A 27429-nucleotide genomic window follows, 5' to 3' on the forward strand; every position below is an offset into this window, starting at 1 on the left:
CTGGAGAAACAGTAAACAAAGAATGTCAGTGCCCTTGCCCTGTTTTTGGTTTTATACAAAACCAAGATTTTCAAAATTACCTCATTTGTTGTAGAGCATGAAGATTTCTCATGGACAAGGCAATGCTGACTATTTGGAAATACCTTAAAACTTTCCTTATTCTCAGTTTTGCTGAACAGTATTATAGCTCTAGTTCTTAACATCATGCCCATATGTGATAGACCCGTGAACAGATGTTTAAAGTATCCTCTCATCAGTTGGTACACCACTGTTCAGTTTGGAATAATTGTTATGTACAAAGTGACACATTATTTTTAAAAGAATTATAAAATCCTATCTCAGAATTAATATTCTTCTAATATTTAATGAGGTCTCCATTGTAATTTCCACCCCTTTGTAGGGGTGGAAAGGAGGTAGCTTACCACACAAAATTCTTGGGGTTTGGCTCCTTGGAGATTAGTCCATGCAATGTTTAGAACACAGTATGCAACCGGCAAACATCACATCATAATTCCCCTATATGATGGGTCTGAGTGACTGAAAATCAGTCAACGCATAAAGCAATGTTCCTCAGCCTAGTGCCTTCCAGATGTTTTGAACAAATCACAGTATTCCCAATCACTGCCTGCACTGGATGGGAGGTTTGAAGGCAAAGCATCAAGACTAGAGGGAACCAGGTTGGGGGAAGCATGGGAAAACTGTTAGACACACTTGTGGACATTTATCTGACTCAGGGCAAACTCATCTTTGTTTGTTCAAGCCATGAGAGGGTCCGATGTGTACCTTTCTGTGCTCACAGAATAATAAGTTAGGGCAGGATTGGGTAAGCTTGTCCATATACTGTTGTGATAACCAGGAATCGTTTCCAGTACTGCCAACAGTGAGGTAAGATAGGAGTTGCAGTCCTACATCTGGAGTGTCTCAAATTGTCCTGATGTAATGTTATGGAACAGAAATCCGATCTTTATGTGAAACCTAATGAAGTTAATTGCCAGTCATTGTTTTGGGAATACAACTTCACAATCTTTCACCATTGCACTTCTCCTTAACCAGAAAGGCACTGATTCTTGTGAGAAATCCCATGGGGTTTAGTAATGGAATATAACTATTTAATCTCATTCCTGTTGTATAAAAGAGACTTTCAACAGGTGAAGGTACTACTCATGCAGGCGTTTTACACAACTTGTCATTAGGCTTGCTCAACAAAGCTTATGTAGCTTCTATTGTACAGATGTGTTTTAAAGTATTTGGAAAATTAAATAAAAAATCGGTGGATATGGTGAGCTGACTGTAATAGTAACATGGAGGTTTATCCAGATAATAGGAGAGTGGGTGGTGGCAAGTTTGATTAGACTGATAGAACTTAATGGCTTTGTGGCAAGTTGGGGTGCTAGTTTCCTGGAGATGATGCATGGATGACCCCCCTCCTGCAGTAGTCAGAAAAATCCTTTGATGATGGACCTGGATCCTCTTATCTGGGGGAGGGCAAGAAATGAGCCCCACAGTGGCCAGCCTTCCCCATTTCAGGAGGAGAAAGAACCTCCCCTACCAGCTCTCATTTATGGATGGAGGAGAACTGAAGCCCTAAGTGCCCATCCCCTCATTTAAGAAGGGACAAGAACTGGAGCCCTCAGTGGGCAACCGGCCTCATTTGGAAGCAGCCAGGGTCCCTCATTTGGGGAGGAGAAAAGCCTCCCCCCAGCTCCCCTCATTTAAAGGGGGGGGGTTATGAGAACTGAAGGCCAGCCCCTCTCATTTGGAAAGGAGCAAAATTAAGAACCGCCCAAATTTAAGAAGGGGCAGCAACTGAACCCTCCGTGGCCACTTGCCTAATTTGGGGAAGGGCCCAGAAGCCACATTTGGGGAGTGGGAAGAACAGCCCCCAAAGCAAGAACTTGGTGGCCCTCCCTTCCTTGCAGATCCCTTTCAGAACCAGGGAGGCCCAGAAGCCCCTTTGGGAAGGAAACAGAGTTTATTCAGTCTTCGGAGGGAAAAGACCCTCCCAAACTCTGGAGCCCAAGTTTATTAAGTCTTCTATAGTACTTTGAACAAAGAAAACTATAAATTACATCCCTTGGTTCTAGGTAAGTTAAACATGTACAGCTCTTGACCCTCACTGTGTGCCAGGAATAGGTTTCCCTCTCCTTTGTGGGAACCCCTCCATCGACCCCTTACCTCCATGTTTTCTTTATCTCTGCATTATACCCTTTTTATTTGGGGGCAGCAACAACTTGCCTGAGGAGCCCCTTCAAGGTTCCTCATCGGAGAGCAGAGGAGCTGAACTGATGTCTGTCCTCCAGGCAGCCCTTGCATATTAAACTGTCCATGTTTGATCATCTAACCTCCCCTCCTCCTCCTCCTCCTTCGGAAAGGGCCAGGGGCAGCTCCCCCAAAGGGAGCAGGGCCCCCATTGAAGGGGCGACCCCCCTCCTCCTCAGGGGCCAAATGCCTCTTCTTTCGGAGACAGGCAGCCAAGCCCCCAGTTGCCAGCCATTAAAGCAGGGAAGAGATGCCCCTGCCTCAGAGGCCATTCTCTCATTGGGAAAGAAAGGGACAAGGAAAGCCCCCCATATTTAATTAAGCTGCCCTCATTCCCCAAGAGCTCTCTTCTTTCGGGGGAGCGAGGGACGGGCCTGGCATCCTCAGGGGCCTGGCGCCCTGGGTCCGGCCCGGAAGAGCAGGGAACTAGAGCAGCAGGGCCTCCTCCTCCTAAGCCGGGCCCGGCTGGCTGGCTGTCCGGGGCGTGGCCGCCGGGGCGAGGGGCGGCGGAGCGAGCGAGGCCAGTACTCCTACTCCACCTCGGGGCCTGGGGCCTGTTGTTGCGAGGCTTGCGCTGCTCCAGCCTCCTCCTCCTCCTCCTCTTTCTCGCGCTGAGAAAGGAGGAGAAAAGTTGCCCTTCGTTCCTTCCTGAGGGAGAGGAGAGGATGGAGCGGAGGCTGAGCAGCCCCGAGCGAGAAGACGGGGAAGAGGAGCCTGAGGAGGAGGAGGAAGAGAGCGAGGGCGAGGCCCCTCCGTCGTCCTCCTCGCCGCCCTTCTTCCTGCTCTACCCGGGGCCAGGGGCGGCGGCGGCGGCGGCAGCGCCGGGCTTCCAGCCCCAGAGCGCCTGGAGGGCCGCCCCTTCGGGCCCCTGCTCCGCCGCCGCCGGGCTCCCTTTGCCCGTCCTCCTCAGCTACGCCGCCGCCGCCGGCCCCGGAACACAACACCTCCGACGCCCCGCCAGGAGCCGTGAGTAGCCCACCAGGACCCCCGGAGCCCCACCACGCCCCGAGAGAGAGAGCCATCTATACACACCAATACACATACACACACCCATATACACACCCACACATATACACAGATACAGTACACACATGCATCCAGCTCCCCCATATATATGTATACACACACACTAATAGAGACATGCATACACACAGACACATATACACACACATATATACATACACACACACACACATGTATATACTCCTGTATATACACACGCACTTATACACAGATATATATATATATATATATATATATACACACACACACATGCAGTACATAGATTTATGCACACATAAATTCACATACAGTATATACATCCTATATACACACAGAGACATATATACATATAAAACATATCCAGGAATAGCTGTGTTTTTCCATATAGCCAAGTACAGTCACGTCTAAAATCATCAAAACCTTTATTCTTGGTTGTTGTGTGTCTTCAAGTACTTTCGACCCTAAGACAAACCTGCCACGGGGTTTTCTTGGGACAACCAAAAGGCATACAGTATATATATTGTGCATTTTCCTCGGCCCAGTAAAGCTATCCATGTTTTGTAGATTATTGGATGTTACTGTACACATGAACATCTATATACACATGTATATTTATATGTATATACACACACACACACACATATATATGAATACTGCTGTTAAATACACACACATGTGTATATAATATATGCATACAGGACATGCCCATCCAGCCACACACATGTGCATGTATATACAGTACATATATGGTATATATATATAGAGAGAGTGTGTCAGACAAACATTTGCACACAGTTGTGTGTTTCCACCTATTTCCCCCTGTTTTATTAGACCATTGAGACCATATTTCAGGGAAGAAAAGATCTTCCTGTTAGTTTTAGGGCCTTTCTTTCTTTCTTTCTTTCTTCTAAGCATCATACTTTGCTCTCCCTTCTTCCTCCAGCTGTTCAGTAATGACTCCCACTTGTTCTCTTTCTTCATTCCCTCTCCATCATCTGTAATCTTATTTATAAAGTCTACTCATTGCCTATCAAACTAAAAAGGGCAACTGAGGTTATTGCGATCAAGGCAAACCGAAAAGAAATGTGTAGTGTCTCTAGCAAGGAACTCCTACAGCCCTACAGTTTTTGTATGTTCACTGGGAAATGACTCTGTGAGACCTAGGCTTTCAGCTCTCCTTTTGGATCTCTTCTTTCCCCCTAAAATTAGCTCCTCACCTTTTAGAGTACAATTGTTTTCTTCCTTTTCAAAGAAGAGAACACAAAAAACCCCATCATCCTCATCTGTGATAGGAACAGAAAGTCTCGGCTCCTCTTCAGCATGTCACTGCATTTAACGGGATTAAAAATAAATGCTTCAACCCACTGCCTGGATATTATTATTATTATTACTGTATTATTATTATTATTATTGTCGTCGTCGTCGTCGTCCTCATCATAGATGCGCCTTAGTGTTGGCCATAAATCTGAAATGATTTGAAGTCACACAAGAATGGCAAATAAAATACAGTTTAATTAGGGGTTTCATCCTTTGAGTCTTTAGAGGAAGAACAACAAACGAGTGACTGTTTTGACTGCTTTGATTTTGATGATATGAAGCATGGGATAAGACAGGTGATCAATTAGAATCCATGGACATAGTAATCTCATGGTGTTGAGCTTCTCCTAGTCTTGACTCTGGAATACTTTGGGTTTTTAACTAGATTGTTATTGTTATTATCTTTATATAGCACATAGTGTTTTATAGAAATTCCCATGCACAAAAGCAGTTCCTTGCCCCGACAGAACATTTACTGTGGTGTTTAGTGTTGTCACACAGTGTAACGTCTTCTCAAATGTGAGTGGGTTGATGATTCTCAAAACCAGTGGCTCCCAAATTTTGGTCCTCCAGATGTTTTGGAGTTCAGTTCCCAGAATCCCCAGCCAGCCTTGGATAGTGGTCCCCTTTCACCAGCCTCCACTTGTCTTATGATTTCCAATGTAGTGGCCAAACATATAGATCCCTGTGTCTTTAATATGCTTGTGAGTAGTGCTGAGACAAGCCTATCTGCTTTCCCCTTTCCTCTTTATTTTACTGTTGCTGTTTGCGCATGCTGAAGAAATTCCTCAGGCAGGTGCTGTTTAGCTTACCTGTTGTAGGCAGGCCTACACAGCTAGAATAGGATCAGATAGACTAGACTCTCATTCTTCACCAGCTCAGGCTTTATTGATTTGTTTGCTGCAGACATACTGTTGCAGCCCAGCACTAAAAGTCTGTGTTTCTCGCCCTCACCGTCTTCCCAGTGCTGATGCTGCTAAAAACCTTCCAGCTAGACAAAAGATGAAAAGGGAAATGGAGCTCAGAAGGCAAAAACAAAAGATACTGTTTTTATTTTAATACAGGCTTTATTAATGCCTGTATTAATGTGTTTTACTTTCTAAAAATGTATCTTTCATTAGTTTTCATGGTTTTGATTATTTGTGGATTTGATTAATATGTTCTCTCTAGGAATCCTTAGGTCTTCCAGAGAAATTCTGCTGTAAATTGACCATAGAGTTGTGCTGGAGGATCTAGAGATTACTACGGAAAACACTTCTCTAAGCATTTGTAGGTCCTCCAGCATAATTCTATGGTCATGCTGACCATAGAGTTGCACTGGAGGACCTAGAGTTTCCTAGAGAGGTGGTTTCTCAGCTTAAAAAAGTATTGCTTTTTTATTTGTGGTTTTTCAACATTCACGAGGGTCCTTCGCCTGTAACCCCAGCAAATGTGGGGGACCCACTGTAGTTTAATTCCATTTTAATTGTCACTTTTGTAAGTTTTTAATTGCACTGTGCTTTTAGACTGTAAGCTGCTTTGAGTCCAAATTTTTGGGGGAAAGCAGGATATGAATACAGTAAATATAATAATAATAGGTGCAGGGAAAGTCTCTCTTGTGGAGGGTATTCCAGAAGAAGGGTGGCACTGTCACTTTGGCTGCTATCTCTCTTATTTGTGATGGCGGTGGGCATCCCAGAAAAGAGCTTCTTAAGCCATGTAGGGTTTTGATGGTATTGAAGGTAAGTGCTTTGAACTGAGCATGGAAGAGAACTGGAATTAATTATGAATGGTCTCTGTACATAGCAGAGGTTAATCACAGTGCTGATGTACCAGTTTAACCTGTCCAGTGGCATATACACTTCCTAGCTTACAAATTCTTGAACACTTAATGAAGTGTCATGCTAATCTTTGCCAAGCCTTTGAAAGTCAGATAATTATCTATGTTAAGCAGAATTAAAACTGAGGCAGAGAGTTATGGTAATTGCTCTTTCTGAAGCCAGAGGAAGAGGAGGCAGAAGTAGTGCTTGAATTTGATAATTCTTATAAAACCTTGCTTTTTTTGTGAGCTGTAGATCTGTAATATAAAATTTATATCATGCTACAGCAATGGTTCCAATTTGTTAGACAGTGTGAAGACTTTGGATAATATAGTATATGGGCTGCCATTGTGTTTTCCCCCCGTTCCTTTCATGATCATTTACCATCTTTTTAAATTGATGTTTTTTGTCCATGTCACAAAATTGGCCTTAGTATATATCTAAACTGAATAGTCAGAGGTGAGTTCTGTGCCACATAAAATACATTTACAGCAGGAATAAGAATCATGTTGTCCTTAAGATGTTGTTGGACTGCAACTCACAGATGCTTTAGGCAATAGAGCCAGTGGTAAAGAATGCAGGGTGTTGCAGTCCAACATCATCTGAAGGGCTCCATAGTTTCCACCCTTGATTTTTCAATTCGAGTTTTCAGTTCCAACTAGAAAAGACTCGATGAAATTTATGGCATAACAAATTCCCATTGGTTTAGTGGGTCTACTTTATTTGAGTCTATTAATTGGATTTAGGTCTTAACATTCTCTAGGATTACATGTAAAAGAGGAGCCAATCAGGATAGTGTAGTACAAAAAGAAAAGTCTATCAGTGCTTCCAAAACTTTGGTCCTCCAGGTGTTTTGGAATTCACTTCCTAGAAGCCCCAGTCACTGTGACCAAAAGCCAAAAATCCTGGGCATTGAAGTTCAAAATGTCGTGAGGACCAAAATTTGGGAACCACTAGACCTTTCAAAACTAATTATTTTTCTTAAAACTAAACAAAAAAAATGAAAGCACAGGAAAAGGGAGCATGAATAAAGAGCAAGAATACTATAAGCAGAAAATGGTAGTTGAGGAATCATATAACTAATCATACCCAATAATGTTTTAGTGTGGGTATTTATGAGAATCAGTTTGTGATCTGGTATGGCAAAAGTTGCTCTACAATGAACACTTGGTGGCTATTTGGTATGGAGAGGTAGCTGAATTTTCTTTAGCAACATTAGGAGAGATCGCAGCTTTTATTAAACATATTAATATTGCCTGCATCTTAGGCTGCATCTGCACTTCAGAAATAATGCCGTTTGACACTACTTTAGCTGCTATGGCTCAATGCTATGAGATTCTGGTATTTGTAGGGGTCTCCCCCCCCCAGATATTTAGCTTTTTCTGTCAGAGATGTCTCATGCCACAACAGACTACAATTCCTTGACATTGAGACGGGACAATTAAAGTGGTATCAAACTGCATTATTTCTGCAGTGCAGATAAAGCCTTAGTATTCTCTTATTGATATTATGTGTCATCTGTATGAAAATCACAGTTTGACACCAAAAAAATGGAGAACGTGTACCATATTAATTTGTTGTAGTTCCTCTTTCTGCTTTATGAGCCATACATGCAAATCAGTGTTCATCATGTACACATTTATACAACTCTTAAATATTGTACAGTCTTACTTGTTATAATTTGCCCCTCTTGTACAGTCCTTTCCTTCCACACTCTTATTCTCGGTTCTTCCTGCATAGCTTTCATGTGGTAACCAGATAGTCCTTCATCCTGACAATTTCAAACAACCATACCTGTTTAGCATCTGTGTCATGTTCCTTGGATTTGTGAAATATATGCTTTTGAATGGGCAGAACTATCAACATCAACACTCTATTTATCTGTAACTCTGTGCTTGAGAGCTAGGATGGTGGTGTGGTTTGAGCATTGGATTATGACTCTGGAGAGCAGGGTTTCAATTCCTGCTCATCTATGGAAACCCGCTTCTTGACTTTGGGTGAGTCATGCTCTCAGCCCCAGAACCCCCCCCCCCCCTTAGGATGGTCGTAAATTGGAAAGGACTCAAAGGCCACAACAACAACTCTAGCTATTATTTGTTCCCTGGGTTTGTAGACCAAAATGAGAAACATTCCAAGGCACAGAGGCTGCACATGTGCCATCATGCACAGTAAAGAGCGGTACAATCTCACATGCTTCTGTGCTTGACTTGTGGCACGTTGCTGCCTTATACCAAATAGTTCCTTCATCTAGAAATTAAGGTGTGTGAAGACCATGGATGTGTTCATGTGTGGCGTTCTAGATACAGCATTTCATTATAGCTGTGCAAGTGTTAGAAATACTCTGTATATGAAAAAAAATCATTGCTACGGTGAGATCAGGGCAACAGAGATCAAAAGATAGCTGAATGCAAGTCTTGTGGAAGGTCATGGTCAGTGATAAAGAGCAGACTTTTTGTTTTGTAGGATTTTTCTGTGGAATAAACCTCTTTAGTACTTAAAAAAAGTTGCATAGCCATTTAATTCTTTAGCAATAATAAATGAATGCCAATATAGTATTTGGCAAATAATCACACAGGCAGCAATAGTGAAACTAAAGGATCCTCAGTGCATGAGAGTTACATTCTTTTTGAAGTAGGTAAGTGGACAACCTCAGCCTATCATACACAGTTTGTTGGGTATGCTAAAATTAGTTTTCACTACCTATCCACATAAATGTAAATAACAGTGTAAGGGAAGAATCTGCTGTAAAAATTTAAAGACAAGCATTCTAATAAAATTAATTTCACATAAAGCTTTGGGTTTGTCTAAAAATAATATTTAAACTGCTTTAGGCATGTTTGTTTAATTTTTTCTCCAGTCAGATATTTCAGTTCAGTTAATTATGGATTGGAAGATTAAAAGGTTTTGTTTAGTAGATGTTAGTAAACTAAGCATGTTAGATTATGCTTTACTTTTAGGGCCTCAGAAAATTTTCGAGTATGTCTCCCCCCCCCCATAAAACAAATCACTGTTATCAAGGCTTACTTATTGCTTTCCAGTAGTCATAAAAATTTCAAACTAGAAGGCCATTAGATAGCACCTTGGATATGGGTCAAAATCCCACTTAGTGCGTTGGTTGCCTTGAGTAAATCATTATCGGCCATTTTCCCTAGCCGTATGTGTGTTACTGTCCCAGAATAATGTGTAGCATATAAGAACGAAATATTGCTCACTCAGAATAGAAATTAAAACCATTTAATTTGTTATGTAACAGTGGCAATGTCAGGCTTATGTGATGACCAGGAGTGTGGTCTTGAGGACAAACTCTACATCCTAGGGAGTGTATCTAGTCTCATTTATAATAAATGGAGGGTGGTCAGTGTGGTACTGAGGCACCTCTGTCAGTTCACTGCTGTCAGAAACTGGAGGAGAAAATAAATTCTTGGCTTTTATGCTGGCAAATAAAGTGCCTTAGACATTACAGTAGTTTGGCTTTCAATATTTGGAAATGAAAAGACAAAGAAAAGGAGATTTAAATTTACGTTCATATGCCTGTTTCTGAAATGCTCAGCATATTTTGAGTACATAAAATGGGGAACTGCTGAGGCTCTGGTTACCATACACAGCTAGTGAATTTTGCTTAGGGGAAAGGACTTTTTAACCTTGTCAAATGCTCAGGAATTACTTCTGAAATGTGAACCTTTCCAACAATACTTATGTTGTAGTGCTCTTTTAAGATATCTCTGGCTTATGGTGACCCTAAGGAAACCCTGTCACGGGGTTTTGTTGGCAATATTTGTTCAGAGAAGGTTGCCTTTGCCTTCCTCTGAGCCTGAGAGAGTGTGACTTGCCTTAGGTCACCCAGTGGGTCTCATGGCTGACTTGAACCCTGGTCTTCAGAGTCATAGTCAAACACTGAAACTACTCTATCACTCTGGTTAACTGTAATACACACACACACACACATTTTGTGTGTGTGTGTGTGTGTGTGTGTGTGTGTGTGTGTGTTTGTACATATGGAGAGAGAGATAAGAACCATATTTCTTCATTAATTCTAGAATATAAATAATCTAAAACCTGTGTAGAGCCTTTTATTCACAATATGAAACAATTAGACTAACTATATTCCAGAGTTTGTCAGAGTAGCATTTAGTATGTTGATCCAAAGTCACATGGATCAGAGATTTAAAAGCAGAAATCACTAAAATTGGGCAGTGGAAACTTTATAACTAGCCCTTTGTATCTTGTTACATTTTTCTCCTTAGATTGTCTTCTTGTGACAAATGGCCACTAGAGCTAATGTGGCAATTGTTTTCAATAAATGAAGCGCAAAATTTGACATTCTATTTTCTAGGATAATCAAAGGGCGTCTTACTATTGATGGCCAGTATCTAATTCATGCCCACATAACTGATGGAAAGTAAAATTAATGTAGCACTTGTTCTCTGTATCCCGATCTTTTAAGTGAGGGGTGGCAATCACCTGGCCCTCCAGATATTGCTGAGCTGCAACTCCCAGCATTTCTCATTATTGGCTGTACTGGCTAAAGTTGTTGGGACTTGCAGTCTATCAACATTTGGAGGGTCACATGATTTCCATCCATGGTTTAAATGTCTTAGGTTTATATTCTAAACTGATGTACTTTGAAGCATGTTGTTAGAGCTTAGACTTTTATATATAGGAGTGAAGTTCAAAGAAGGGCAGTGCGGTCTGGTGGTTTGAGTGTTGGAGTGCGACTCTGAGTTATCAAGGTTCAAATCATCACTTAACATGGACCTGAGTGATTTTGGGCAAGTCACATTCTCTCAGCCTCAGAGGCTGTCAGAATAAATCTCACTAAGGAAACCCTCTGACAAGGTTGCCTGAAGGTCAACATGAGCAAGAAATAACTTGAAGGCACACAACTTCAATCAAGTTCACATTTCTCTACAAGCACTTTCTTTTTCACTTCCACAATAACTCCAAGGGCTGACAGAGGTTGATTGTCCAAAAGCCTTCAACCAACATTGTGGCTGAATAGACTTTTGACTTTGAGCCTATGTCTGCTGTGTTCAAGCTTTGCACATTTATCCACTGTACCATGGTGGCATGCATTTTCTTGAACATGTACACAGTCTTTTATAGTTGATTTGAGGTGGCTTTTTAGCATGTCATTTGGGCAAGTAATTCTGGTATTTTGTAACAGCTTCCAAGATAACCATGTTTTACCTATAGAATCTATAGCATACATACAGGAAACATCCACTCTGAAGGATTGTTTGTTAATTGTGTCAGTTTTGTTCCTGTTTTGATTTTTCATTCTTTAGGAAAGATAGTTTTTCTTGCCCATGCTTAATTTTGCAAAGTAATGGAATATTACGTGTATGTGGTATGGTTGAGTGGGTCATTCGTTTAAGGTACTTTAAAGCTAGCTTTTTCTTCCTTAGGTCATTCACTGTCCTCCGTGTGAACATAATCTACTCTTACCGGGGTGTTTACATTTAGTGATATTGTATGAAGTTCTGTTTCTGAGTTGGGCATAACATTTTGGGATTTATAGTGCAGGTGGTTCTTATTAAGCATCCATGTCCATTTGTAACTGTACTGTATCACAGAAACATTTGCTGGGGTGTTTTCAGGATTGCTAGCAGTTCCCCCCTTGTATTAATGATCTCTTTTAATGTGTCTACTAGTCCCAGTACATTTGGACCTGACCAGTGGATTCCTGCATGCATATCTGAGATTAATGACATTTAGTATTTTGGAAATTTTTAGTCTACCTGATTTAACTTCTAGCAATCTTTCCTCAAGACTAGGTTCCCCATGTTTTAGGGTGTCACTGCCATGTTTTTTTGTTATGTTATTTTTAACTTTCAAAGGAGTTTCCTGCACACATGCATTGTCTGTCACTGAGTAGTCTTCATTGGCATCATTTTCAGCAAAGTAGTTGATGGCAAACTAGTGTGTTTGGGCGAGCATTCAGATTGTGGCAATGGGATGAGGACATTGATAGCTGCTGTGTTTCTTCTTTGTGTATACTTCTCAATCTTACACTGATATTACAATATTAACTTGATTGTACTACAGTACTCTATTGTATTCATCTTTGTTCATCCTAATGGGAGTTGACATTAATATCCTAAATGTAATTTCAGTCTAGGTTGTTTTGTGAGGGTCACAAAGGATATAGTGTTTCTTTGCTGTAATATTTGAGTTTAGGCAATCTAAAATGATATTAATAGTCGATTTTGGTTTATGGGTCTTAGCCTCCCTACTGTGTAACTAACTGCTAGACACCACTGTCATATATTTCTTAGCTCTTACATATGTAGAATTTTGCTTTGTGCACAGTATTTAATGTTTGCTCTTAATTTCATTTTATTGTTTGTAGCTCAGCTCTTTATTAAAATTCTTGAGATATTTTGCACATGGTTTGAAATGTTTACAATTTTTCCAAGTTTTTTTGTCTAGTAAAGTATAATACACTTCTTTGAGCAATTCTTAATAATGATTTCTTACAGGAGCCAGGAATGACTTCTATATAACCTTTACTGAAATGGCTTTCTTGCCCTTGTCAATCTGGTCTTCTCAGTATGCAGGTGTTTTGGTCATTAATATATACCCAGGAGTAATTCCCTACTGGGCTCATGTTTCAAGCTTTCTTTAAGAGCACTAGCTTTTAAAGATCACTGTAGTCCAGTGAGGAGTCTTTCTTCATTTTGCATTCTAATGAGAAATGATAATGAATAAATTAGGGTCCTGTTCATATTGAGTTAAAGATAGACGTGATGCCTTTGCTAGAGTTTGACTATGGCCTTCAGTTGGTTATGCAGTAACCTTGAGATTATGATTATGATTATGATTATTTACAATATGTTGCAGTCTCTCTAAAATCATGCTTAAGGTCAGGATTGTACATTATGTTATCATGCATAATAAGCTACGTGCAAACAAAGGATAGATCTTTTTCTTCTTCCTCTGTCATTGACATATTAATTTATGAAGTTCATATTGTCATTGTCATATTAATATTATCATTGTCATATTAATTTCTGAAGCTGGGATTAGGGAGGGAGGCAAGGGATGGGGTACAGGATATTGCAGGTTAGTGCAGATACATCTTTGCTAAATAGTAAAATCTATGCTTTATTTCTGTTGAAATCCCATGTTCATACACATCTGATTCTAACTTTAGGCTGAGTACAAATGTGGTTTAGATCTCTTTGTGCCATGAAACTGACAGAGCAGAAAGGCACGCATTGTGTTATGTCTGCGATCTCAGATTGACTAGCAGAGTCTGAAAAGAGGCTGTGGATGCTGAGAGCAAGATCAGCTTAATTGCTGTTCCTGCATCAGCATCAGCAGCATCTATAAAGCATCCTGGGAATTGACTGCCCGACGCTCAGAGCAAGCTGGTCACATGAGTCTGAATTTTCAGTTCAGTTCATTAGTCAGCCATTTTGGTCAACACCCTGCTTACTGCGCACAACCAATCCTATTATCACTCGGTGGCTTGTTTCATCTGAAGTGGGGAGAGAAAGAGAGACAGACAGACAGACACTGGTAATTTCAGTAATTCTGGATACTGCTTCTTCTATATATTTCACTATCTTTGGGGCTCCCCCCCCCCCCCGGAAGCTTCTTTAGGAAACAGCAAAGAGAGCTATTTTTTGGATGCAGAGGCCACATTTTCTGTGGTTGTTTAGGAGTAACTGCTTCTAGTCGATTTGAAGAAAAGAACGTGCATTGCGGAAGAAGACATAAGAAGAGACTACAGAGGAGAAGGGGCATCGACCCTTCTCTTGTGTCCTGTGCCTTGTTTTTCTCCAAGAACTAGTGCAGTCTTGTGATCCTGAGCTAATCTCATCTGATCTAGCATTGGTTCCCCCCCCCCTTTTATTGGAAAGATTTTTCCATTTTATTTTATTTCATTTTGTATTTTGATTTTATTGTTGTACCAGCTGAGTCATCATGTCTGCTCTGACACCGCCAAGCGATATGCCAACCCCCACCACAGACAAGATCACACAGGCTGCCATGGAGACAATATATCTTTGCAAATTCCGAGTGTCCATGGATGGAGAGTGGCTCTGTTTGCGAGAGCTGGATGACATCTCTCTTACACCTGATCCTGAACCTACCCATGAAGGTATGGTTGCATTTTTTTATCTAGGGAGGCCTGCAAGCTTTATTACAGCTTACATCGGTTTGGGAAGGTGGGTGTTGATCTTCACTATTTGAGCATTATTACAGGAATATGGAAAGTGTATATGCGTTTAATCAGTGCAGTGTAACCTTATTTAAAGAAGAATAAGCTGAATTCTAAATAAACTGTGTATATCTGGAGTTCTTCGTTTTCCTTAAAAACTACCCACCTCCAGCATTCAGCAACAAAGATGAACAATGCGAAGCTTGGTAGCACGTTTACCATCTTTGAAAGGCGAATCTTATTAAAAATATTAAAAGAATATTAATATATTCTTATATAAAAATATATTTTTTTAAAAAGAAAGAAAGGTGATTCTTGGTATTTTGATAGAGATAGATGTTTTCTTTTTTAAAAGGTTTGTTTTATAAATAGGGCTACATGTCAAATACAGAATATGATGTTTAAATGTCTCTGTAGCTAGAATTGTGGAAATTCTTATTTATCTTAAAATACTACTGTTCAAAATGTTCTGATACACTATGTATAAAATCTCCATTTTTGAAGTTTAAAAGATGTCTCATTGTGCTTAGTAAGAACATATACATAGGAAAATGACAGTGGAGACAGCAAATGAAATGGCATAAGGATTGATCATTCAGAACCTCTTCTTCAAGAGCTCCTCTTTATGCCAAAACAATAAAGCATCTGGAAGAGCTAGTTTAGATCTCTCTGCCACTCCAAAATCCTGTGGGATTCTGTTTGGATCCCTACTAGAATGACTGTTATGAAGCAACGGTGAAAACATATGTCGTTTTCTAGTACCATACTCCCGTTTAATGACAACTGGGGCAGGAACCCACTGCTACTTGGCACTGTTATTATCAATAGTCTTTTCATACACTGAGTCCAGTTCAAGGAAGGTTTTGTTTTTGCTTTTTTATTCATTTTTGCAATGCACAGTTATTACTGAATTCAACTCGCCAGCCTTTTCCCAGGGGTACTTGGTAACATAATGTTTTTCTTTGTTCACATTTCCAAATTCTGACCCAGAAATGAATCGCCAGTACCTTGTGCTGCATTATCTTCACAAATCCACTGCTGGCAGCTTATGGAAATAGCTCAAAAGGGTTCTGCAACACATCAGTTAAATCTGGTTTACCATGTGGGAAGTGATGGAAAGAAGTTGCAGGTGTCAGATTAACATGGTAGCCTTTTCGTAATGTACCTTTTTCTAATGTATATATGACACCAACAGTGCACATGGGACTTTACTAACATACAAATGGCATCTGAATATGTAGACAAGTCTATGAAAGTTATGCTACCAAATTGTTTCTTTCTCTCAGTTAGGGCTCATACAGACAGGCCAAAATAAAGTTGCTTCAGGTCACTTTGGAGGTATGTTGTTTAAATGACTCACATATCTTAAAGAGACCAAAAGCTGCACCAAAGCAGTGCTACAGTCCTTAGGACTGGAGCGTGGCTTTGATGTGGCTTCTGGTCTTTTAGGATACATGCATCATTTAAATAGCATACCTCCAAAGTGACCCGAAGCAGCTTTATTTTGGCCTGTTTGTACGGGCTCTTAGTCTCTAAGGTGCTACAAGATCTCTTTGCATATTGATCCAGACTAACACAACTATGTCTTTCAATGCAAACTAATTTTTAGATGTACCAGTCTTTTCCTACTAGGAGACAGAAATCAAAGTTTTGACAGCTGGCGAGAGAACAAAGGGAGGTAAAATAACAACTTGAATGTGAACAAATGATGTTTGTGGGCATCAGCCAGCAATGTGGACTTGAGTTGATTGACTTGAACTCTGGTCAAACTCAAGTCACTTCAATGGCTTGACTTGAACTTGACTTGGCAATAAATGATGCAGTGACTGACTTGAAGATCTAACTCCATCCAGGAACAGCAAACACATTAGGCAATAGACTTGAGACTGGGGTTGAGGTCTTCTCACCAGCCTGTTCCCACTGCACATCGGAAGAGCCTTCTAAAACGTTTGAAAAGCTTTAGAAGGATCCTTCCGCCTCAAGCCCGTTGCTTAACATATTTGCTATTCCGCCGCTCTGACAGCCTTTTGGCTATTATTATTATTCCCTCTTGAGATTTATTTTTATGTCACTTTGTACATGTCTTGGTTTTCTAATTATTGAAACTCCACCCTCACCCCGCCATCGCTGCCACCACCTTTTTTCTGTTAAGGTTCCCTCCCAGGCTTTGAGACTTGACTTGAAAGTATCTTGCAAGAACTTGAGACTCGAATTGAAACTTGGGAGTAAAAGACGCAAATACATCACTGGCATCAGCTTTGCTTCAGCTGGGTGAAAACAGCCAGTCGCTTAATTTCTTTACAACTTTTGTTGTTCTGTCTAGATATAATTTTGCTTTTGTCCCAATGGCCCTGTTTAAAAAAAATAAAGAGTAGTGTGGGAAGGATTATTTTGCAATTAAAATGACATTTCCTGATTAGCCCACATCTCAGTTATGATGCTTCTTCTTTTTCCATAGCAAGTCCACAGAATTTGGTTTATGTGAACTTGTTCTCATGAATCAGTTTGAGACGAGCCCTTGGGTGGCATTCTATAAAATGGATTTACAGTCCTGTAACTGCTTGGGAATTCATGTTTATGGTTGTTAATAATGAAATCTCACCTCAGAAGCCTACCTTTTCATCCTATCTATACCTCAACTGAACTGTTTCTGGGGTGCTGTGGATCAGGGGATTGGGATATGATGCAGGCAGTGATGAGGTACATTCAGAGAAACAGTTATGGAAGTATCCTGAGGGGCCTCTCAGGCTGCCTGTTCTCAACATGCCCCACAACCATGAGAGCACTGCATGCATTATTTTCCATTGCTAGAATCTGCATCCTCTTGGAAACAGTAGTTTGGGTTGTTTTTTTTGGGGGGGGGGGCTGACATCAACAGACGTAACTATGACAATGAAGCTCTTTCATTGTCGTTATGTCTAGTGATGTAGGATCTGAACTCAAATGTTACTTCAGTCTTGATATTATTTATATTATCAACATATGATTTCACACATCCTTTTTGATCACATCTTCTTGTTCTATAAATTGCCCCATAGCTGCTTTTTCAACTGGATATAAGTAGTTGATACAGCAAGTACTAAATTGTTTTGGAGGCCCAGTTGGAAATGTTTAAATATTGACTCCTAAGGTCTGCCAGACCAAGCCCAGAATGAGACGTTAAATTTAGGAAAATTAATGGGAAATAGCAACTTCATTGTTGCTGGATTTAGTCAGTATGCCCTGCATTAATAATTGTCTACATACTTACATACTTGTAGACACACTGTAGACTGGATATATTTTCTCTTTATCTGAGGGTTTTCTGATATATTTTTGGCATCAGTGACCATCATGAAGAAGTAGAAAAATCCTGTGCGTACAGTGTTTCTCATCTAAGTGTGAAAACTGAGATTTTACTATGGTTAATCATTCTTGGAAAAGGCATAATGTATTGGTTCTCATCTCACTCTCTGTATTTTCTGCACTGCACAAGATGTGTGTTTGTTTTCAGTGTCTGGCAGAATATTATTTGGGGGGGGCTTAGATACATGAGTGGGTCTCATTAATGGTAGATTCCTTTAGGAAACTGGAATTCAGGGAATTTATTTCACACAAGGTTATCTCTTGTGGTGATCAGAACATAATTGATTTAATGGAGAAGGAAAATGGTGGCTCTTTGTTGTTAGCTGCAACTGGTATATTTGTATGACCTGCTTTCCCTTGTGTTTTGTGAACTTAACTTAAATACAGCTATTTTAGGTACAAAAATAATGTCAAAGCCATTTTTACTATGTTAGTGAAAACAATATCCCTGGAAGCAAATGATTAGCATGAATCATAGAATCAAAGAATTGGAAGAGATCACAAGGGCCATCCAGTCCAACCCCCTGCCATGCAGGAAATCTCAGTCAAAGCATCCCCAACAGATGGCCATCCAGCCTCTACTTAAAGACCTCCAAAGAAGGAGACTCCATCACCCTCCGAGGGAGTGCGTTCCACTGTCGAACAGCCCTTGCTGTCAGGAAGTTCCTCCTAATGTTGAGGTGGAATCTCTTTTCCTGTAGCTTGCATCCATTGCTCCTGGTCCTGTTCTCTGGAGCAGCAGAAAACGAGCTTGCTCCCTCCTCAATATGACATCCCTTCAAATATTTAAACAGGGCTATCATATCACCTGTTAACCTTCTTTTCTCCAGGCTAAACATCCCCATCTCCCTAAGTCTTTCCTCATAGGACATGGTTTCCAGACCCTTCAGTACTTTAGTCGCCCTCCTTTGGACATGCTCCAGTTTCTCAATGTCTTTTTTGAATTGTGGGGCCCAGAACTGGACACAGTATTCCAGGTGGGGCCTGACCAAAGCAGAATAGAGTGGTACTATTACTTCTCTTGATCTAGACACTATACTTTTATTGATGCAACCTAAAATTGCATTGGCCTTTTTAGCTGCCGCATCACACTGTTGAGTCACGTTCAACGTGTGGTCTACTTGGACTCCTAGATCCCTTTCACATGTAGTCTAGTTCAGCCAGGTGTCCACCATCCTATATATGTGCATTTTGGATGGGGGACACCTGGCTGAACGAGACATTCATGGTAGAAAATTAAATATGAATGCACTTTCATTGATCACTTCTCCTTTTGCAGTGTACAGCACACAGTCACAAAGATGACAATCAAAGTGGAGGTTGGCAGGATAGGGGAGAGATACACAGGCTTGTTTGGCATGTTTACACAGTTCTTGCTGCCTGGAATGAATCAACAATCCTTAGACCTGTCACTATAGCCTAACCTATAACCTAACCCATAGGGTTTCCTCTAGTAACTAAAATCTTTAGTTAATGGAGGAAAAGCAGAGCATAAATACAATAAAAATGATATTAAAAATATAATTGTCTTCAGTGACCAGAGTAAGTCTCCTTAGAGCAACACCCTAAGTATATCTCTATTCAGAAGTATTACTGAGTTGAAAGGAGCTTATTCCCAGACATGTTTCCATAGAATTGCTCTCGTAACAGAACAACTCTGTGCATGTCTGCACAGAATGAAGCTTACTTCCAGGTAAAGCTGTGTAGGATTGCAGCCTAAATCTCTCTTCTTGATTTCCTTCTTTCATTCTGGTTGCTCTCTAGTTCTTGCCTTCCCAGCCCCATTTCCTAGCAATACCAACATAACAGTGGGTTGTTCTGAAGGAGTAATGAAACTCATGTTCAGCCACAGTGCTAACCTAACCCTACAATATGGGCTTCATTTGCACTGGGATGATTTTTTAAAATATTTAAAAACCTGGAGAGAGTGGGTTTAGATTTGCATGAAGTAAGAACTCATATAGAAAGACCCTGAACCGCTGTCCTGTCACTGGTGTGACTGCTCTTCAGGACTAGATATTGTTGTGTGTCTTCCAAGTAATTTCTGACTTGGTGACCCTGAGGCAAAAAGTGAACCTCTCATGGGACTATCTTGACAAGATTTGTTCAGAGAAGGTTTTCCTTTGCCACCCTCAGAGGATTAGAGAGTGTCTTGCCCAAGGTCACCCAGTGGGTTTCCATGGGTGAGGGGGGTGAGGTGGGGTTCAAACCTTGGTCTCAAGTTATAAGCCAGCACTCAAACCACTATACCATACTGATTCTAGGACTGGATATACTGCTACTGTCCAATCAAATCAGTGCTACAATTTCTCTGTTGATTTTTGTGGGTTTTATTTACTGCTCTGTGAGGTATATGAAAATTCACTTAGAAGTAAACTGGGCAGACCCTTCTGCAGACAGATGGTCACTCTACATTTATCTCACTGGCTCATGCTGCTCACAGATTGTAAGTCATGGCTGTAACCTCATTGCCTAAACACATTGAAAAGAAGGCAGAATCATTTCTTATAAAACAGTAGGACAGAATAGTGGCTTAGCATTATATTTCATATTTCTAGTTCTACATGGGCTTTGAATTTAAAATTGGGAATCTAGGGCAGCTAATGCTAATGGGCCCCCTGAGCTGGCGAGAAACCCCCTTAGTCCATCATGACTTTACCATAACTATGGTAAAATCGCAAACTCAAATTAACTATTGGATTAAGAGGGTTTCTCACCAGCTCAGAGGGCCAATTCGCTTTCCTACATTCCCAATAAGAGTTGAGAGTCTGAAACATGAGAGAATACTTTTGTTTCATAGAAGTTAATTTAGAAATATTACCAAATACTGTTGCTGATATATAGGAAATTTAAGGCTGTAGACTGTGGGACCAGTTGGAGAGAACTGATGTTATTGTGACTTTGCTCTGACATCAAGTAGAGTATACAGTAACACTCATCACGTTCAATGCAGAGGTCTTCTGTTTGATGGCTTCTGAACTTCATTAGAACTCCTTGTCTGTGAAGCTAAATTAAAAGCAAGAAAATGGAATCTATGGGACAGGGAAACAAGGGCAGCCAGCTGTTGCCTTTTAGCCCTGTTTGTTGGCTTCCTTGATTCGTTAGACATAAAAAATGAGATGTTGGTCTACATGCATTTTAGTTTGAAGTAACAAGTCTATTCTTGTGAGGCCTTTATGGTAGCACAGAAGATCAACCAGGATATCAGTGTTTCAAAAAATTAAATCCTTTCCCTGTAATATAATCCAAAAATAAATTCCCTTACTTTAATGTGAAATGCACATTTTTGACTGGAAGAATTCTGTTAGTGCTCTACACTAACATAGGTGGAGGAGAAAGACCACAGGCACATTGGCCAAGAAGGAAGTAAGACAGTAAGATTTTACTTGCTTAGAGGAGGATTATGTCTGCTCTCCTTTTCCATTCCTCCATAACCCTGGAAAGTATACAACTATTAGATCAGCTATACAACTATTTGGTGTTTATTACAGTGTCTCTTTATACTAATATAGGTATAGGTATTTCCATTTAAACTTGGATATATGTTAGTATGTACAGTAGTGTTTGGTACAGTGATGGGAACCAAATTGCGATTGGTATGATAATCTCTGAAGCAGCAAAGGACACCAGAGTTTGATAGACGTTGACTATAGCCCAGAGAACCTTCGAAGATGGCTATAAACATTTTGATTGAACAGCAACCTTTTGTATCATGGAGCAAACTATTTGGAAACAAAGATGTGGGCTTTTGTCTTTGCCGTAGTTGTTGATAATACTGTTTTGATGAATATGCTCAACACTGGTACTGTTCAAACACGTTGAGAGTTTACATAATTACATTTGGGAGGATTTGTCTAACTATATTGAGCCAAGTGACCAAACTGATGCTGAATAGAATGTGTCAGACACAAACAGTGTGCATTTACAACAAAAGAGAGTTGCAAATGTGAGATGCAAAGTGATTCTCTCAGTGCAGCTCTTTAAGAATAACTATAAATAATACTGAACTGCTTTCTTTCTTTCAGAATATGGTCTTGAAAAAAAGTTAAAACTTACTTCTGTAGTTCATCAAATTTATTTCACATGTTGGTAACTGGACAAATCTTTCCAAGAAAACCCCATGATAGGGTTGACTTAGGGTTGCTGTAAGTTAGAAACAACTTGGAGGCACACAACAAATACAGAAATGTTTGTTCTGTGTAACCACAGAGAAGCAGGACTGTATATTTTATGTTGTTGCTTATGCTATTGAAGAATTCTAATCAGTACTGATTATTCTGATGACAGTCCTTATCATTCATTAGATACTTTTTGCAGATTTTCACTGATAACTGTGGTTGGGTTCCTGGTACTGAGAAGAACTGAAGATAGGCTCCTATGCACAGTGTTGCAAGAAGACAATAACATTGCTATTGTTTCATTTGTTAAAGATATAATTTTAATTTTGCTAGTTGTCTTATGTCACAACAATTAGCATTACATTCAGTGGTATATGGGAATTATGATTTATGAGTAGCATTAGTGCAAAAAAGGTTTACTAAGGATTCTATAGGGTGTGAAATGGGAGGAGGAGGTCAGTGAGGGGTGTGACACCATGAGTTTCCACACCGGGTGACACCAACCCTAGGGATACCACTGCTGGGGAGCAACCCAAATATGGGTTATCCCTGGGGCTCAAGGGAGGCTGTGGGGGTGGTCAGGGAAATAGACCGCCTGCCACAGCTGCTCCCACACCAGGTTGATCCCTCCATTTTGCTTATTTCAAGAAAACATTTAAATAGGTTGATTTAAATAAAGTGGCCCATTTTTCTACTCATATTTCTGTGTCTGGTCTCTTTATTTCCAAGTTGGTCAGCAGATGTCTACTGTCATTGCCTGAATCTGCTACTGTTTTGTTTTATTTTTCTATTATGACGGCTAAAATGTTTAATGTGATTGTGTTATGTGGACATCTTTCAAAATCCATAGAAATGTCTTCTATGCACTTACACAGAGCAACTGCAATTTTTTTCCTACCTGTCACACTTGAGTCTTTTTAGAATGCTGCTCTGGTGGTCTCCTTAGTTTAAGAAATGGGCCATCTCTTTTATTCTTATTTCAGTTGTAGTCCACTTATATGTCCTGGAACCAAACTGCTATCGGTAAGATAAACTCTGAAGCAGCAAAGGACAACAGTGTTTGCTAGATGTTTACAATTCACAGAACCTTCTGAGATGGCTGTAAACTTTTTGCTTCAACAGCAGTCTCTTGTATCATGGAGCAAACTGTTTGGAAACAAAGGTTGTAATTTGTTAGAGAATAAGACCTGCTTGGGACTTACTTCTACATAAGTCCATATAGACTGCTGGATTGTACTGCATGAGGAGCTTCAAAAGCAGTTTGGGATACAGCATTTGACTTTGCAGTTCCTAAAAGGGTCAAACCGAAAAGAAGCATAGTAGGCCATTACAAGTCCTTGGATGTAACTCAGAAGCTCTTGGGTCAAAGCAATTGGTGAGAAGGAGAGAAATATAGATATTTTTGTTCGTTTGTTTATATTTCATCTTATTCTGGGAAAGGAAAAAGAAGGTGAGGCACAATGTCAACAGTGTTTAAAAACTCCTTAAGACTGTAAATAACATGATGAATTTGAACTGAACTCAATGTGGCTTATGCCTGAATAGGCCTATACAAGTATACCTCAATTAACAAGGTCAATGTGTTCCTGCATATGACTTCTTTAACAGAAAAGTTGGTACCAGGGCAGAACTATCATGGATGGAATAGGGATTGGTTCCTACAAAAGCAGTTAAATATTTTTCAGCAAACGTTTATCCAAAACTAACAATATGCCCACATGAAATAAAACAATCAGATCAGAGAAGCCTTGCCTAGATAAATAGAAACATTCTGAAGCTTTTAGGGACTACTTGAAAGTTTTTGCCAAAATGCATTCCTAGACAATTTCTTGTTTGTGAAGTCGAAGGCTTTCATGGCCGGCATCCATAGTTTTTTGTGGGTTTTTCAGGCTATGTGGCCATGTTCTAACAGAGTTTCTTCCTGACGTTTCGCCAGAGAAGAAGATGCCAGCCACAGATGCTGGTGAAGCGTCAGGAAGAAACTCTGCTGGAACATGGCCACATAGCCTGAAAAACCCACAAAAAACTTAATTTCTTGTTCGTTGGCCATACCTGTAGATCTCTCTCTCTGTTTTCAACATGCTGAGAGGTTGGTTTTATATACCGTAGATGGAATTATAACAGGTTTCCTTCACATGTAAATATATCAACAATTCTGATTAGAAGGGAAAAAATTACTGTCAATAAAGCCATATATTGTAATGTAAAAGTTTTTTAAAATTTATCTTTCCATAGGTTGAAAGGCAAAACTTGAAGAGCAGTTGACCATTTATTTTTATTGACTTAAGGCAATCAATTTGTCTGAGGCCCATATATATATATATATTAGAATCCCTTACATGAGGAAGATGATCTGCTTTTTAAAAGAAGCCTGACACTTTTTAATCTAACTTAGGCCCAAGACAGGCGGCCAATAGCGCCGTGCTCCCAACGATATTAGGGTTCCGGAGTGCACAGCATCCGCATGCTCTGGAACCCTAACATGTATGGATGGCACCATCTTTACGTGGCACTGTCCATATGTGGCACACGTGCATCATGCAAATGCTGCACCGCATCTGTACTACTGGGCACCACACGTTTTTCCGGGTCCTTTTTGGTCTGGAGGGACGCTGCACAGTTTGGCTGCTGCAGTGTCCCTTCAGAGGGAAACAGGCCATGTCCAGTCTGGCCTTTCCCTCAAGTATGTACCACACCTTGGTTATTTTTGAGCAACTGAGTTATGGCTCAGTTTTGTGGCGTCCCCCCCCCCCCCGGACATTTCCTTTAATAGGCTTCTTGTAGCCATAGGTGGTAACTATGCAGAGTAGAAATGCTAGGATAAGATGAGGTTAAAGTCTCTTGCGCATATGTTCAGTGTTCAACAATGTGTAAGTTGCAGGGAAGTGTGTGCAGTGTGTGCAACTACATATTTCCACGTGCAGCCCTCATGGCTTTAAAAGTTGGCCAGCTCTGCCACAGATTTTGGTCATTTTAGATGGTAAAAATTTCTAGAGATTCCTCCTTAGAACTGTACTGTAAATTGTAGCTATTGAGAATTACAACACAGGGTGAAATGGGAGGCAGGTTGCCTTTCTGCAATCAGAAAAGTTGCCCTTTAATATTTTTTTGTCCATTCTTTGAAAGCCCTCTTGCTGTCACATTGGTCAATGATTTACAATTCTGATGCCTTGCAAATGTCCTTTGAAGTACGTCACAAGCAAATTGATGTTTTGCATTAATAATCACTAGGAGCCACTATTTAATTAGATTTCTTCCAACATGAAATGCTGGTACATGTTCTGGTTCATCATATGACATGGTTCAGTACTTAATTGTATAAATTAAAATTATTGTGTCAACTTTTATTTCCTGTACTTGGCATATCTAACTTTTATAACTATGTAACTAGACATTTTAAATGTGAGTTTTCTGTAGCTAACTGTTCAAAACAGTTGAAGGTTCTCTTTTGTGTGTTGTTGAAGATTGGTTTGTGTTCTAAGTAGCAAATAAAATAGGCATAATAAATATTTGTGGGTTGCAGGATTGTGCACATATGTGCTACAGTTTTATAGGAAATGGTGCAGGTTGCAGACTTTATTTTTCTTAAAATGTCAGATTTCATTTTTTTTTAAAGTATTAGATCTTTATGACTGTGAAATATGTGTGAGAGTGTTTTGGTTAGTACTGGAGAAGCAAGAGAAGTTACTGAGTGACACATTGCGGTGAACATAGGGCAAGGCCTTGTGTGTCTCTTTGCCCATCTTCATGGCTAGGAGAAGCAGAGTAAAATGCAGAATGATTACCAAATAGTTAAAACATACACAAAGTCAATATTAAAATAGATTACTAACAATATGAAGTCAGAAGTCAGCTTTTGGTGCAGGAGGTAAAGTTGTCATGTTTAGATCTTTATTTAACAGGCAGTAAACAACTAATTTTTGTCCCACGCATCCCAACACTGGGGGATTTGGAAAAAGTGTCAGTGTGGCGTAGTGGTTTGAGTGTTGGACTGCGACTCTGGAGACCAGGGTTTGATTCTCAGCTTGGCCATTAAATCTATTGGTTGACCTTGGGCAAGTCACATACTCTCAGCCTCAGGGAAGGCAGTTGCAAACCTCCCCTGAACAAATCTTGGCAAGATGACTTGAAGGCACACAAGAGCAAACCACACTACTTAATATTTTTGTAAGCAGAGTAAGTGCAGACTTCTTGTGAGTCAGTTTATCCAAATATTCCACCTTGTGTAGACGACAACATGTTATTGGATCTGTAGTTCCATGGCCACCATTGGAGTAGAACAATACTGCTAGCTTAGTAGACTTGCAGAATATAAAAACAGGAAATTGGAAATAACTCCTGAGATATGGAAATCTTGCTGAATTGTGAGGATCGCTTTGAGAGGTGTGCTGTTTTCATACTGCTGCACACAAGTTAATACACGAGTGAGGAAGAGATGACATCCTTCCTGTGGGAATGAGGCCAGGATGGGTGTGTTACTTGGTAGCGTCAGTGTTTTATAGCCCTGCTTCAGCCTGTAAGAGGAAGGAATGCTTTCACTTGCTGCTGCTGTGTGAACTTACTCAGTCTGATTTAGGCTTGAAGGAGAGAAAGAAAATGTAAGTAAGAACCTAGAAAAAAGTCCGAATTTATATATAATTGGCCACAGTGGTCAATTATTTTTTGTGTTGAGGTAGGCTGTATCTCTCTCTTTGCGCTTAAGAAACAAATGTACTATCAGTGCAGTGATCAATCTTTTGTGAAAGGGCTGGTTTAGTAGGATATTGAAGATAGTGTTATCAGTAAATCTGCCTATAATTTAAGAACAAGGAGCATGTTAAGGTTTGTTTTAGGCTGCTTCTTCGAACTCACTTAGGTTCAAAATACATGGACAGGCTTCATTTCCCTTTATTTTCAGGGATGCAATTTGGAGGCAATTGTGAAAAATGACTGGCTGCCACATAGTTTCTTGGAACTCACACACCCTCAGTTAGGGAGGTTACAAATCTAAATTATGTGTATTCTTAGGTGGATTTTAACTTTCTCATTTGACTTAAAGCTTATTAGATTTTCTTACTGAAACGAGCTGAAGAAAATTTACTGTTCCTTTTCTGTCCAATAAATTTTGCTGTTGCTGATAAAAGAACAGGCTAAAAAAATTTGGATTTTAAATCACTTCTGTTTGTATCTTGTATAACTAGCTCCCTTTCTGTTCCTTTTCTTACCTTGATTTTCCAGTCTTTTCTTTAGATCATGGCTTGCATGACATTTTTTCTTTCTTTTCCTTTTTTTGCTGTTTGCAAAGACTCTTGGGAGGATTTGACAGATTTGGTGGAGCAATTGCGCGATGATACAGAAGGTGCGTGCCACACCAACATCTTTCCACTATAATTTCCATTTCATTTTCATCTATCTTTTATGGTCTTTCTTTGAATTGGATCAC

At 40.1% G+C, this 27429-nt stretch overlaps 1 protein-coding gene across 9 annotated transcripts in view; it reads left to right on the plus strand.

Annotated features, from left to right (window-relative positions):
* The first annotated feature begins 2746 nt into the window (after positions 1 to 2746).
* Positions 2747 to 27429, plus strand: part of RUFY3 (RUN and FYVE domain containing 3) — a 62230-nt gene continuing 37547 nt past the window's right edge. The window contains exons 1-2 of one of the 9 annotated variants that reach the window (XM_042470265.1): positions 13710 to 14484; positions 27292 to 27345. In XM_042470265.1, coding sequence (XP_042326199.1) covers positions 14307 to 14484; positions 27292 to 27345 — 232 coding nt within the window. In that variant the 5' untranslated portion in view covers positions 13710 to 14306. Of the gene's footprint in view, positions 3226 to 13709; positions 14485 to 26507; positions 26606 to 27291; positions 27346 to 27429 lie in introns of those variants that run through there. The other 8 variants (XM_042470260.1, XM_042470264.1, XR_006104249.1 and 5 more) reach the window with 8 other exon arrangements.

The sequence above is a fragment of the Sceloporus undulatus genome, chromosome 5 (genome assembly GCF_019175285.1).
Source record: "Sceloporus undulatus isolate JIND9_A2432 ecotype Alabama chromosome 5, SceUnd_v1.1, whole genome shotgun sequence".
Classification (NCBI taxonomy): Eukaryota; Metazoa; Chordata; class Lepidosauria; order Squamata; family Phrynosomatidae; genus Sceloporus; species Sceloporus undulatus.